This window comes from Rhinopithecus roxellana, chromosome 18, assembly GCF_007565055.1.
Source record: "Rhinopithecus roxellana isolate Shanxi Qingling chromosome 18, ASM756505v1, whole genome shotgun sequence".
NCBI classification, from domain to species: Eukaryota; Metazoa; Chordata; class Mammalia; order Primates; family Cercopithecidae; genus Rhinopithecus; species Rhinopithecus roxellana.
Window position 1 is genome coordinate 61,546,781 of NC_044566.1, and position 13,785 is coordinate 61,560,565.

Below are 13,785 nucleotides of genomic sequence, written 5' to 3' on the forward strand. Positions count from 1 at the left end.
GGAGGTTGGGAATGTCTTTGTCCTTGGTCAGGTCTGAATGGTCCTATAAATCTTTAACAAAACATAGCTGTTTAAATATGTCTCCTTCAATCCCAAAGTGTTTTGTAAACTACATGATTGTTGTTTTTGCATATTAGTGCTCTAAAATTATCTTAGCCTATGAGCAGGAATGGGTAAAGGCCTCTTAAACAAAAATGGAGTAAAATAGTTTTGTTGTTGTTGTTGTTGCTATTACGATAACTTAGCAGCCCTTTTAAACATAGCGGGTACTCTTCATTTCACCAGTCACTCTCCCTGTGGTCTCACTCCTGGCCCCCTTCCCTCATTTAAGTTACCTGCCAGGCCCCCTGTGATACTGTGACTTACAGTAAGAAATACCTATTTTGGTCTTTGTCCAGTTTGCTGGCATGCAACTCCTGGAATGCTTTGAAGTGATAAGTGATGTGTCCTTTTGTACGTGAATGAGATGTCTGAGATGACTGCTGGGGAAGGAGGGAGGCTTCAGGATAGACTCCACATGCAGGCTGGTTGCCAGGGGAACCAATCCTCATTTGAGAATTGAGACTTTCAGCTCCATCCCCCAATCAGCGAGAAGAACTGAAGTCTGAATGAATCACCAATGGCAAATGATGTAACCAATTATGCACATGTAATGAAGTTTCCATAAAACTCAAAAGGAGAGCTTTGAAGAGGTTTCAGGTTGCTGGACATTGGAGATGCCTGGAGGAGGGTGTGCCTGAGGAAGGCCTGGCAGCTCCTTGCATCTTCCCCCATACTGTGCCCTATGTAGTCCTTCGTCTGGCTCCTTCATGTGCATCGTTTGTAATATCCTTTATAATAAACGGGCATGTGTGAGTGAAGGTGTTTCTCTGAGTTCTGTGAACTGTTCCAGCAAATGATCAAACTCAAGGAGGCAGTCATGGGAACTTTCAATTTGTAGCCAAGTCAGGCGGAAGCTGTGAGTCACTTGGGGACTTCCTACTTCCGGTTGGCATCTGCAATGGGGGACAGTCTTGTGGGACTGAGTGGAATCATCCAGCAGGTTCATTTTGCCTGCTGCCTAGATTGACTCAATTTATCAAGACAAGGAAACTGCAATAGAGAAAGTTTAATTCTCACAGAACCAGCTGAATGGAAGACTATAGGTTTATTATTACACAGATGCGTCTGTCCAAAAATTCTAAGACTAGGATTTTTCAAGGATAGTTTGGTGGGTAGGGGTCCAGGGAGTGGGGAGTGCTGATTGGTTGGATCGAAGATAAAATCACAGGGAATTGACGCTGTCTCCTTGCGATGAGTCAGTCCCTGGGTGGGGGCCACAGGACCAGACGGTGAGTCTGGGTAGAGCCATCGGTCATCAGATATCCAAACACCTGAAAAGACATCCCAGATCTTAGGCTCTACAATAGCGATGTCATCTGCAGGAGTAATGGGGAAGTTGTGTTTCTTGTGGCTAATTTGTTAGTCCTACAAAGGCAGTCAAGTCCCCAGGCAAGAAGGGGTTTGTTTTGAGAAAGGGCTGCTACCATCCTTGTTTCAAAGTTAAACTATAAACTAAGTTCCTCCCAAAGTTAGTTCAGCTTATGCCCAGCAATCAACAAGGGCAGCTTGAAGGTTAGACACCAGATGGAGTTGGTTAAGTCAGATCCCTTTCACTGTTACAGATTTCTCAGTGTTATAATTTTTGCAAAGATGGTTTCATGAGTCCTCATCCTGCCAGGTCTGCGCTAACTCCAGGTAGTGTCACAATTGAATTGAACTGTGAGCTAGGAGGACACCTATCTGGGGCTGGAGAACTATTCGGTGGGGGAAAAACCCACACATGTGGTCACAGTAGTGTTCTGTGTTGCGTGAGAGTAGCCGGAGAGTATAGAAAGAGAAAACTATCTTGCTTTCTTGCCTATGCACCCCCGTAGGCATTTCAGTTTGAAACTCTTGCTTTTGAAAATAGCCTAATTATAGCAGCTGTACATCCAATAAAAACCTGGGCCTTTACCTTGATCCAGAAACCCTTTCCTGACCCTTCAGGCCGGGTTAGGCAAACTCTTAGAAATCCCATAACTTTCTGCACATGGCTCTTTTAGGATGTTACTAAGATTTCCTTCTGTATTTCTTAGAACCCTGTTGATTACAAGTGGCAGAAATCCAGCTCAATCCAGCTGTAGTCAAATCAGGAAATGAACTGCTCATGTGGCAATTGGTGGAGATGGTTTCAAGGATAGACACTCCAATCTCATCAGATTCTTTCATTCCTCATACATCCTCTCTCAGGTCTCCATTCTCTGGGGCTGGTTGCTGTTGTGGGACTGGGAGGAAGACCACGGGCAGCTCTGAACACATCTCCTCACAGCCTCATAGCAACAGTCCCCATGGAAGAAAATCCTGGGCCAAACCCCAACCATGGCCAGAGAGGAAAGGTACCACATTCAGATGGTACCTGGCCCAGGCAGGGCACAGAGAGCCTTCAACTGACATCAGAACCACATGGCTGAATGGGGGTGGGAGCGTATCCCCCAAAGTGAGGCACGCTGCTCTGGGCTGGCAAAATTGTAAATTTCATTACGTTTGCCAACGTGTCTGTATTCTTTGCTAGACTCTTAGATCTTTAAGAATAGAAGAATAGATTACTGTGTCTTTCATTTCTGTATCTAGTACAGCAGGGTGTCTGGTATGAAAGACTTTAAAAATATTTAAAAATAAATGTTAAATGAAGGATAAAGTTTAAATTGTCATAGTCATATGCCTTGAATTTTCTGGAATAGTCCCAATTTTGGGATATGTCTATGATACCTTTTTTTATTAAGATTATTCTTTAAATGAATAATTTCCCTATTTTATAAAACTTTTGATAAAATTACATTCAAAAATTTATTGAGTACTTGGCCATACCCTCTGTGGTTTTCGTTCAGCAAGTCTGGCCAACTGTTTTGGTTATATCTTATTTGACTTTTGAATTCCCTTTAATTGCTTTTTCTGGCCTGGTTGGTGCCACAGGAGGTTAACCCTTTGGACTGCATCTCCGTCAATACCTTGCTGGTAAGCATCCATCGGGCTTGTCAGTGAGAGCCATTGCCAGGAGATCAGATTATGTGAGAGGGAAGGAGAAGCAAGGCTAGAGGAATTTTTCACTTCTTGTTCCCTGTGACATGTCCCCCAAAATGACTCTGTCCCTTCCAGGGCACAGCAGCTCCCCAATAGCCCAGGCTGTCACAGGGAGAGATGGTAACAGCCTTTCTTCTCTCTCAAGTCTCTGGGAGCCTTACCCCAGGTTGATGTCCTCAGTAAGTAGTCCCTTTATTTAAGCCCCATCATCTGAAACAAATGGGGTGGATTCTGCGTCCTGCTTAGACCTTGACTAAACTACCAACTTAACCTTCACAGGTGCAATTTACCAATTAGCTCCCCTCTCTACTTCAGTGGTTCTCACTCTTTGCTGTGCATGGGGATCACCTGGGGAGCTTTAGCACCTGTGATCCGTCCCCAGACGTTCTGACGTAATTGGTCTGGAAAGTGGCCTCGGCATCAGGATTTAAAAAATCTCTCCAGCTCATTTGATTGGGTAGCCAAGGCTGATAAGCACTGCTCCAGCCTCACACACCTCCTGTACAGAAAGGAGAATTCTAACACGTAGTGAAAACAGCTTCCTATAACCTGCGTTTTATTTCTTACTTTCTTACAAATTATTGAAGCCTTCCTTCTAAAGGGATGTTGTTTTCTGCTTATTCACAAAAGCATTTTTAAACAAAGTGGAACAATTTTATATGCATTTACATAACTGTTTCTTCAAGAGGTTCAAAACAAAGAACAGATATTTCTAGAAAGCATAGAAATCCACTATATGTACTTGTATTTTGAATAGGGTGTGTGCAAGGGTGATGGCAGTGGCTGCTGTCATCATGCCAGCTGCAGCAGGGAAGCGCAGCTGGGGCTGTACACTCCCTGGTGCCAGTGGGGGCCCTGCCTATTCTGAGTTGGGACAGGAGCTCCCCATGTGGCTACAGCCACCCAAACCACAGCTGCAGACCCAGGCCTCCTGCTCTAGGGAGCAGGAAGGAGCCCCACCCTACTGGGTGAGGCTACAGCCGCCCAAAATGCAGTTGTGGATCAGAGCCTTCCTGTGCTCTTGGGAGAACCGGGAACAGACAGGATCTGCCTTCCCAGGTGCTGCTGCAGCTGCCTCATTCACGGCTGCAGACCTGGGCCTCTTGCTCCAGGAAGCAGGCAGGAGCTGGGGACTAGTGGGAGCCCTGCCTCTTCTGAGTTGGTGGGGCAGGAGCTCCTGGGTGCAGCTGCACTGACCTTCCAGGCACAGGACCTAGGCCTCTCTGCAGCCCACACCCTCGAGTGCTCCAGGAAGGACCCCTGTCCCTGCAGGCTCGGGGGTGTCTGCTCCCAGTGCCTGGCCTCTCTCTGCTCCCAGCGCCCGCTCCAATCTCCCAGCAGGGTTGAGACCAAGTCCCAGTGGGAGGCTGACAGAGTCCTCGGTGGAAGGAAGTGGATCCCCAGTAAGGGCCCACCCTCAGGCCAGGGAGAGCCTGAAGACTAGGTGCTAGGCTGCCAGTCCCTTGCTCTGGAGTGGGGACTCATGGTGCCTCTTCCTGGCCCACCCATGGCCGCCCATGGACCAATTGGCATGCATTTCCTCCCTTCTGAGCTCCATGAAAGCCCTGGGCTCAGCCAGAGCAGGGCAGAGGATGGCCAGAGGACAAAGAGGGCAGAGAGATGATGGGACCAGAGGACCAGCTGCAGAGAAAAGCACCCTCTCCACTGAAAGCTTCAGAGATGACCTGCCATCAGAAAGGGGCTGCCCACTCCTCTGAGCTGTTCTAACACTAAATGAAACTCCTCACCCTTCACTTGTGTGCCTCATTCTTCCTGGATGCAGGATAACAATTTGAGCAAAGGTGCTGTGGCCACAGAGGTTCCCAACCAGAAAAAAATCAACAACACCCCAGAAATCCCCTAACAAGGGTAAGTTTTTCAGGAAGGAAAAAAGAGAATCAAAGAGCCATTGGGGGATACCACAAGAAAAACAAATTGCAGGATTAGTAACTGTTGAAAAACTACTATCTTACAAATATAATAATAGAGATTCTAGCGCCACATAATTAACTCATGCCAGGTCCATGGCTGATCTGGGTTTGCCGATCTTCTCTGAGGATGAACCCGATTAAAGCACTCACAGCTTCTGGCACATTGAAAAAAGCAGTGGCTACTGGCCTCGTGAGAAACTTTAAAGTGTTCAATGTTTAACACACCCTTGCCATTTGGCAGATTTTAAGAGACAAGAGAACCTCCGCCACACGCTTTAAAATGCAACTGCTTTTTAAACACACATTTGTTGATGGTGATAGAATTTAATATTTGTGAGAAAGAAATGATTCTACAAAGCTTTTCCTCATTTCGATCGTCCCAGGAATGTTGCATCTAAATAAACGCTGTGCCTATACCAGTCAGTTATTGCTACATTAGCCTCTGACATGCAGCAAACAGCATTTATTTCTCATTCACAGTTTGTGAGTCATTGGGGCAGGTCAGCTGGAGTGACTCGTTTTTCTCCTGGGACCAGTGAGCAGCCCAGGTTTATTTCTTCTAACAACCCATTAGCCAAAGAAAGCCTCATGGCTATGCTCACATACAAGGGCAGGGGAAATACATTCCGTCTTGAGTGGGAGGCACTGCAAGATTACATGGCCAAGGGTGTAGATACAGGGAGAGATGAAGAATTGGAGCCAATAATTCACTTTACCACTGTCCCTAAAGCAAAAATCTGTTGAAGATGACATCTCAATACTGTATTTACAAGTAGCACATCTTGCTCTAGAGTGATGTCACTGACAAGTTCTAGAACCCTATAGGTAAGATGACTTTTTGTGTCCAGATAGATGGCAGTAGTCATCCATAGGCTGTCTGCCCCAGGGCAAGGTAGGTGATGCTGGCTTTTCTTGGCTGCCCTACCCCCAGAATACCAAAATGATCCCCAAAGAAGTAATCAGGGTTTGAGGGGAGGAGGAGAGCATTGAACAGGTGGTATGTGGAGAATTTCTGGGGCAGTGAAACTATCCTGTGTGATACTGTAATAGTGGATACCTGGCACTATGCTTTTGTCATAACCTAGAACTTTATAGCACAAAGAGTGAACCTCAATGTACGTGAATTTTTATAAAATCATTTGGGAGGTCAGGGATCCCATTTGGGACTCCCAAGATGTAGAGATAGGTTAAAAACTTAAAATGCATGCACAGACACATCTGCAGTGATGAAAAACTCAAGTCCTACACAAAACTTTGCTACCAAAATTTGAAGAAGACGAATAGTATGGAAACAACATTCATGGGTGCTCTGCAACTTGAATCAATAGAAATTTATTGACTGTTGTGAAATAAAGTTACATAGAATACAAGAGTCTATGCTATCAGAAATACAATGGCACTCACACCATGATCCGACTCTTACCTCCTTGATCTCTTTTTATATGACTTTTCCCTGTCCCCGGCCAACTCACTATATATGTGTCAACCAGTCCACCTTCTTCCAGTTCCTAGAACACCAAAATCATTACTATCTTAAGGCCCTTGCCTTGCTGTTATCTATGCCTGGAAAGGTCTTGCCCCATCTCTCCATGTGGCTGGCTCCTTCTTCTCTTGAAGTTTCATCTCAGACAGGACCCTCTTGGTGCCTTCCTCTAGAATGGAAGTTCCATTACTGTCTTTCACTAGTGCTTATCCCCATCCCCTAAAGCCCTGCTTGGCGTGTAGTAGGTGCTCAATAAATACTTGTGGACCAAAGGGGCTACTCATTTATTAATATTTGGCTCAGGGCCCTGATGGAGTATGGGCCTCTGCTTTGGAACGGTTGCTGTGAGGACAGTCAGGAAGTCCCCACACTACACACACTAAACCAAGACAGAGTCCATGTAAAGCTCCTGGGTGGCCACTCTGACAGTCTTAAGCACTCTAAGAAAGGCATAAAAGCAGCTTCATGCTCAAGTATTGACCCAGATCTGCAAAGGACATTGGGGTGGGGAGACGCTTAGCTGATAAATAGAAAACTACCCCTGTCTAAAGCAAGGATGGTTGGGATATGACTGCCTTGGTACAAAATGGGACCAGGAAATAGGACAGGCCCAAATAAGGGCTCAAAAAAGGAAAAAAAAAACAAACCCCAAAGCAACAACAACAATAACAAACTCTTGCTGCTGGTGGGAAACCTAGAGGGCAAGCTTCTTTTCCACACGAGCCCTGCTAGCGGCTGTGTGTGTGTGTGTGTGTGTGTGCACGTGCGTAAGAGCACGTGCGGGGGATGTAGTGAAAAGTACAGTGTGAAATGAGGAAATAAAGGATATCTTCTCAGTCAGCAGCCATGGGAGGAACGGGGAAGTACAAGGCCCTGAGAGCATAGAGATGATGGAATTTTTATATATTGGGGGAGAAACCCAAACCTAGTAATGACCATGTGTAATAAAAACTACTAGTATCATGAAAAACAGTACACTTCCAAAACTAACATTAGAGGGGAAAATGAAGAAAATTAGGAAAAGTAAAACTAAAAAGAACAAACAGCAAATGGCAAGCAAAAAAAAAAAAAAAAATGATATAGAAAACAAAACCCAGTATGTGAAGCATCATAGTTGCTCTGTACTGACTAAATTCTCTGAAGACAAAGACTGTCATGTTAGTTACAAAATAAAAGCCAGGCATAATTTATTTCTAGAAACAAAGTTATAAAGACAGATTGGAAATGAAAGCAAGGACATACTGAGCAAATGCAAAGGTAAAACCAAAATCAAACCAGCACCAATAGCAACATTAATATCAATTAAAATGCAATTTAAAGCCAAAAAGCATTAACCAGCCAAAGATGAGTAACATATAAGGGGCAATGTTAATCAATGAAGAAGCTCTGTATAATTCATAAACCCTAATAGAATACAAAGTACAGCAGTCACATACATAAAGCAAAAAACCCAGAAATACAAGGGAAGATTAATAAAAATATATTTATTGTGGAAGGTTCCAATATTCTTTCAGAATTGGACAATTCAAGTATACAATTAAAGATATAAAGGATTTAAAAAATACAATAAACTATAATTTTTTTCTCATATTCATGTAACACACAATCATATACTTGATTAATCGCATTAAATAAAACTGTAATTGATTTCCCAAAAGCAGATTTTTAAACTTGCATTCATTCAAAGAAGAGATAAGCAATAAAATGATTTTTTAAGTCTCTAATTACTGGGACATTAAAAAATCTCTTCCACGTAATTCCTAGTTCACAGGAGAAATCAAAATTGAAATCACAAATTAAGTATCCGAAAGGGAAAAGAAAAAACACTGTATCAGAACCTATTGGATATAGCTAAAGCTATGTTCAGGGGAAATTTTGTAGCCTTAAATAATTATATTATTTAAAACTAAAGCAAAGCAAAAGACACAAATTCATGACTATCACAACATAATTGAAGCTATTTGCATCTCATTTTTCCTTGATAATTGAGAAAATGACTAAGAATGTCCTCGTGCTTTCATTGATTTTCAGATTTTCTTCACTTGTACTATTTTCTCTTTTCATTTCTTCATTTTGTTAGTGTCACAGTGAGTACGAATAAAGCGATCAATAATTTGTCTATCTGAAAAGTATGAAGAAAAACAGGATGAAAATTTCCATGTAAGTATTTAAATGCTAAATTGAGAAATTCTAGGAAGGAAGAAAATATCTAATAATGTTACTAAATACACAAATTGGATAAGAGATCAAAATAATAGCAGGCTATTATACCTAATACCTAAACAGGCACAGTTGTGTAATTATTGATTAAGAAGAGTAAACTTAATATTCAAGGCACAGAACACGAATTTCAGAATGAAACAGGCTTAAGTTTCAGTTCTGTGCTGGCAAGTGTTAGCAAATGATTTAACCTCTCCACTTCCTCAGTTCCTCATCTTTGAATACAGCCAGCAGTACTTGCCATGCACAGACGTTGGAATAGATTAGGGATGCTGTGTGTGAAGCACCCAGACAGTGCCTGGCCCATCAAAAACAATAAATGGTCATCTTATCCTTTTATTACTGGGTGCATAGTAATAAACAGTGATGATAAACAATACAGATTATTGTACCAAAATTTTCATGGAAGCCAGGGCTGTTTTTGTACCCACCAACATTGGTAAGCTTTGCTGTCCTTGAATGGTAACTGTCTGACCTTGGGAAGGCCCTTCAACTCCCCTCCCTGGCCTCCATTTCCTGATCTGTAACATTAAGGAGTCTTGTCTGCTTCTGAACATCTATGATTCCCTACTCCTAATCATATATATATATATATATATATATATATATATATATGTATATAATTTTTTTTTTTTTAGATGGAGTCTCACTCTATTGCCCAGGCTGGAGTGCAGTGGTGCGATCTCAGCTCACTGCAACCTCTGCCTCCCAAGTTCAAGCAATTCTCCTGCCTCAGCCTCCCGAGTAGCTGGGATTACAGGCATGTGCCACCATGCCCAGCTAATTTTTGTACTTTTAGTATAATCCCAGACTCCTGAGCTCAAGTGATCTACCTGCCTCGGCCTCCCAAAGTTCTGGGATTACAGGCAGGAGCCACTCAGCCCCTAATCATATATATTTTTAATAGTACAGAGTGGTGCTGTAAAACTTTATTCACTCCCAGCAGTTATCACCCGTGCAGCCAAAACCAAAAAGGAGTGAAAATGCAAATGATGTCATGCCCATATTCAATGTTCATGTTATCCTGCTCAATGTCACAAATGCCAGTGGAAAGCCTGTAGATCAGGGATGTCTGTGTGTGCGTGTGTGTGTTTGTTCCTGTTTTCTCTCCAATTGTGTCTTTATTTATTTGTTTTTGTGATTTCATGTTTAATTTTGAAGCATCCCTACCGTACTCCATGCCTTGTCTCCAGTATTTTTTTAGTTGGGTATACTTTTCATAAAGTGCAATTCACTCATCTTTTGTGTACAGTTTGATGAAGTGACACGTGCGTTACTGTAATCCATGACCACAGGATGATATAGATCATTCCTTCCATCCCAGAAGACCCTTCATGCCCCTTCCCAGTCAACACTCCCTACTTCAAGACAGCCACTGTTCTGGTTTCTTTCATCAAAGGTAAGTTTTCCCAGTCGTAGAGCTTCAAATAAATGAAATCATACAGAAGGTATTCTTTTGTGTCTGGCTTCTTTCATTCAGCATGTTTTTGAGTTTCATACATTTTGTTGTACATATCAATAACTAATTTCTTTATATTGAGTGGTATTTCATTATGTGAATATGTCACAGTTTATCTATTTTCCTACTGTTGGAGATTTGGGTTGCATCCAGTTTGAGGCTGTTAAGAATAAAGTGGTTATAAACATTCTTGCACATGTCCTTTTGTGGACATATGGTTTCCCTTCTCTCGGGCAAATACCCAGAAGTGGAATTTCTGGGTCATGGAGTAGGTATATGTTTATCTCTAGGAGAAGCTGCCAGACCTCTTTCCACAGCGATTGTCCTCTTTGATGGCTGGGCACAGTGCCTCATGCCTGTAATCCCAGCACTTTGGAAGGCCAAGGCAGGTGGATCACTTGAGGCCAGGAGTTTGAGACTAGCCTGGCCAACATGGCAAAACTCTGTCTTTACTAAAAAATCAAAAAACAGTTAGCTGGGCGTGGTGGTACACACCTGTAATCCCAGCTGCTTGGGAAGCTGAGGCATGAGAATTGCTTGAATCCTCAAGGCAGACGTTGCAGTGAGCTGAGATCGTGCCACTGCACTCCAGCCTGGGTGACAGAGGGAGATTCTGTCTCAAAAACAAAAACAAAAACAAAAACAAAAACAAAAACAAAAACAAAACAACAGCAAAGTGATTGTATTCATTACTCTTTAATATTCCCACCAGTGCTGTATGGGGTTCTGACTGCTTCCTCTCACTGATATTTGCTATTGTCAGTCTTTCTAGTTTTAAACATTTTAAGCATTGTGTTTATTACCAAAGAATTTATAGCAAAGAATTTATATTAATATAAGAAAAAAATCCTTTCTTCTGATACCAGAGATAGACATACACGGTTCATCAAGTTTTGCACGAATTAGTAAAAAAGGATGAGAGTGTGTAAAATTTAATGTCAATTTAACTGTTCAAAAAGGCTACCAGTTGTAAGTCAAATGATACCAATCTTTATTATGTATAAATGCAAATTCATTTCCTCATGATTTTGTTTATGCTGTTGCTTCTGCCAGGAATGGTCCTGTTTCTCTTTACTACGCAGATTCATGTTTAAGACTTAAAGGATCCCTCCTCCAGGCAGCCTTTCCTCATCTCCTGTCCATCCACAGGGTTGGGAGTACCCCTCACAGGCTGCTACCATACCCAAAGATTACTTTGATTACAGAACTGGTGACATTTTAATTATGTGTTTATCTCCCATACCAGATAATGAGTTCCCCGGGAAGAAGCGTTCCTTATTTATCTTTGTATCAACTGAGCATTTATTGAGTAAATACATTGATTCTTAATATTGAATCACAGGCTAGGAAGAAATACCTTTTGCATGGCCATTTGTGGGAGTTTCAGTTGGAGGAAGAGATGGGGAGGGAGCCATAGCTGAACAAATTCACAGAAAACTGGATTTCAGATCATTTTACCTTTCAACTGGGGGAAAAGTGGACTGATGACACAGTCTTTACCAATAGGAAACAGTTGCCCAATGAGTAAGCTTTTGAGTGGTCTGAAGCGGACTTGGGGATTAAAACAATTTTCAAAGTAGAATAGCCACCAAAGATAACTAGTTCAACCTCCTCAAGTTATAAATAAACTGAATACCAAATAGTGGTGACACAGAGTTAGTGGAAATGAAAGGTTTGCCTTCAGCTCTCTTTTCTTTATGCTTTCACAGCTTTATTTTTTGTCATATTGGAGTTTTCTCTTCTTGTGTTTCACCCCCTACACACACACCATCTCTCTCCCACACCCTCACCTCCTATCCAACTTTGTCCATTACTTAAGAACTAGCCTGGTCTTTTCCCTTTCTCTCTCTCTCTCTCTCTCTCTCTCTCTCTCTCTCTCTCTCTCTCTCTCTCTCTCTCTCTCTCTCTCTCTCTCTCTCTCCTCTCTCTCTCTCTCTCTCAAAATGTACCTGTTCTAGGCTCCTATTCCATCAAAGCCTACCACCTATGAGAGATAATTCTGTAAAATAATTTAAGCTGAGTTAATAATAATTCTGCCTAACACATCTGCCAGGTTCTTAAATTATCTGCACATGTACTCAGCTACAAAAGCTCTGCTGTGATATTCACCAGCTGAAAAGCATCAGTGCCACCCCTGACACTAGAAAATGACAAGAGGTTTTGGGCATAAGAATTCAGAGGGAATCTTCCATTTGTTTTTCAGCTTCTAACAAAGCTGGCATTGATGAGTGGGCCATTCTACAGCAGAGCTTGGAGTGAAAATCCATGGGAAGCAGATCTTGCATCAGCCCAAGGCAGCACCCAAGAGCAAAGCTCTGAGGCATGAGCCTTTAGGCACCTGCCCCTGGTGCTGCCCCGAGGGAACCAGGAAAGCAGAAGAGCTAAGAAGAAACAAAACCTTAGCTTATTCTAAGTTACCTTGTTAGCTAACAGGTCATACCTCACCTGTCTGGGGAGGAAAGCCCCATTAGGTGGACAGAGTGTTTATCTGAAAGATCAGCTTACGGTACCTTGGTATCTTAGAGAATGTAGATCCAAGGCTGTCAGAGCACTTTGAGGAGTCCCTAGTTCACCCTCAGGGGGCGCTACTAAGGCTTGGATTGCACCTGACACACAGTAAGAGACAGCAGTGCCTGCAGCCACCATGGTTTCCATGGGGGCAGAGAAATGACAGCTGCATCTGCATTGCAAGTCCCTGGGCAGATGGGAGCATCTGCTCAGCAAAGACAAAAATCCTCTTTCTACAGGGCCCAACAGATGTGGATCCTAAAGGTAAAAAGAGCTTCTTGTAAAATGCAGCAGATAATTTTATATACAAAATTGAGAGCAAGAACAGGCGGGCTGACTTGAGCTTGCTGCAGAGCCTTGCCTGGGCCCTCTGGGAAGACTGAGCCAGTGGACCCTTAGGAGCCTCTTGGTTTTCTTCTGAAGTGCCAGACTGGCCCAGAGGTATCTGTGGAGAGCAGGGAGGCATCATACTCCCTCCACGTTCCTTTCTCTCAACAGAAAATGCATACTCCTGTCTCAATAGGAGGGAAACACCTGCTTCTTGTACCTCCCTGAAACCCAACATTCAAGTTCTTAGAAGGGTCTTTAGGCTCTCAGCCCTAATGTGTGAGAGTGGAAAATACCTCCTTTCTCCCAAAACACACACACACACACACACACACACACACACACACACACACACACACCCCTCCCTGTCAGCCTTGCCTACAGTAGGTTTTCAGGGTTTCTTAGGGCAGGAGATCCCATAAACAAGGTTTTCAGTGAGGATTTCAGAGGTGCAAGCTCTTCTGATTGTGGCTGGGGACAGCACCTGGAGGCCCAAGAGAGTCAGACGAGAGACAGAGAGCACTTGGAGGGATCCCACATGGCCAGTGGAAGTCTCAACCTCAACACAGGGCACACAATAAATTAGTAGCCCCCAAATAGCCTAGAGCACAAAATGGGGTACAGAAAATGGTCAGCTGGGTATAGGAATAAATATTAGACCTTTATTGATATTCGATTTTTACTTCCTTCTGTAAGTTTGTATGTCTTATAAATGTATGTGATACATTAGTTTAGTTGGCATATGAATATATTTT

At 42.9% G+C, this 13,785-nt stretch overlaps 1 protein-coding gene across 4 annotated transcripts in view; it reads right to left on the minus strand.

The window, feature by feature from the left end:
* Window positions 1–7,984: 7,984 nt before the first annotated feature.
* The window catches only part of TEX26 (testis expressed 26), a 42,095-nt gene continuing 36,294 nt past the window's right edge, over window positions 7,985–13,785 (minus strand). For all 4 annotated transcript variants that reach the window (XM_010367078.2, XM_010367077.2, XM_030922256.1 and 1 more), the window contains one exon: window positions 7,985–8,638. In XM_010367078.2, coding sequence (XP_010365380.2) covers window positions 8,577–8,638 — 62 coding nt within the window. In that variant the 3' untranslated portion in view covers window positions 7,985–8,576. The remainder of the gene's footprint in view (window positions 8,639–13,785) is intronic.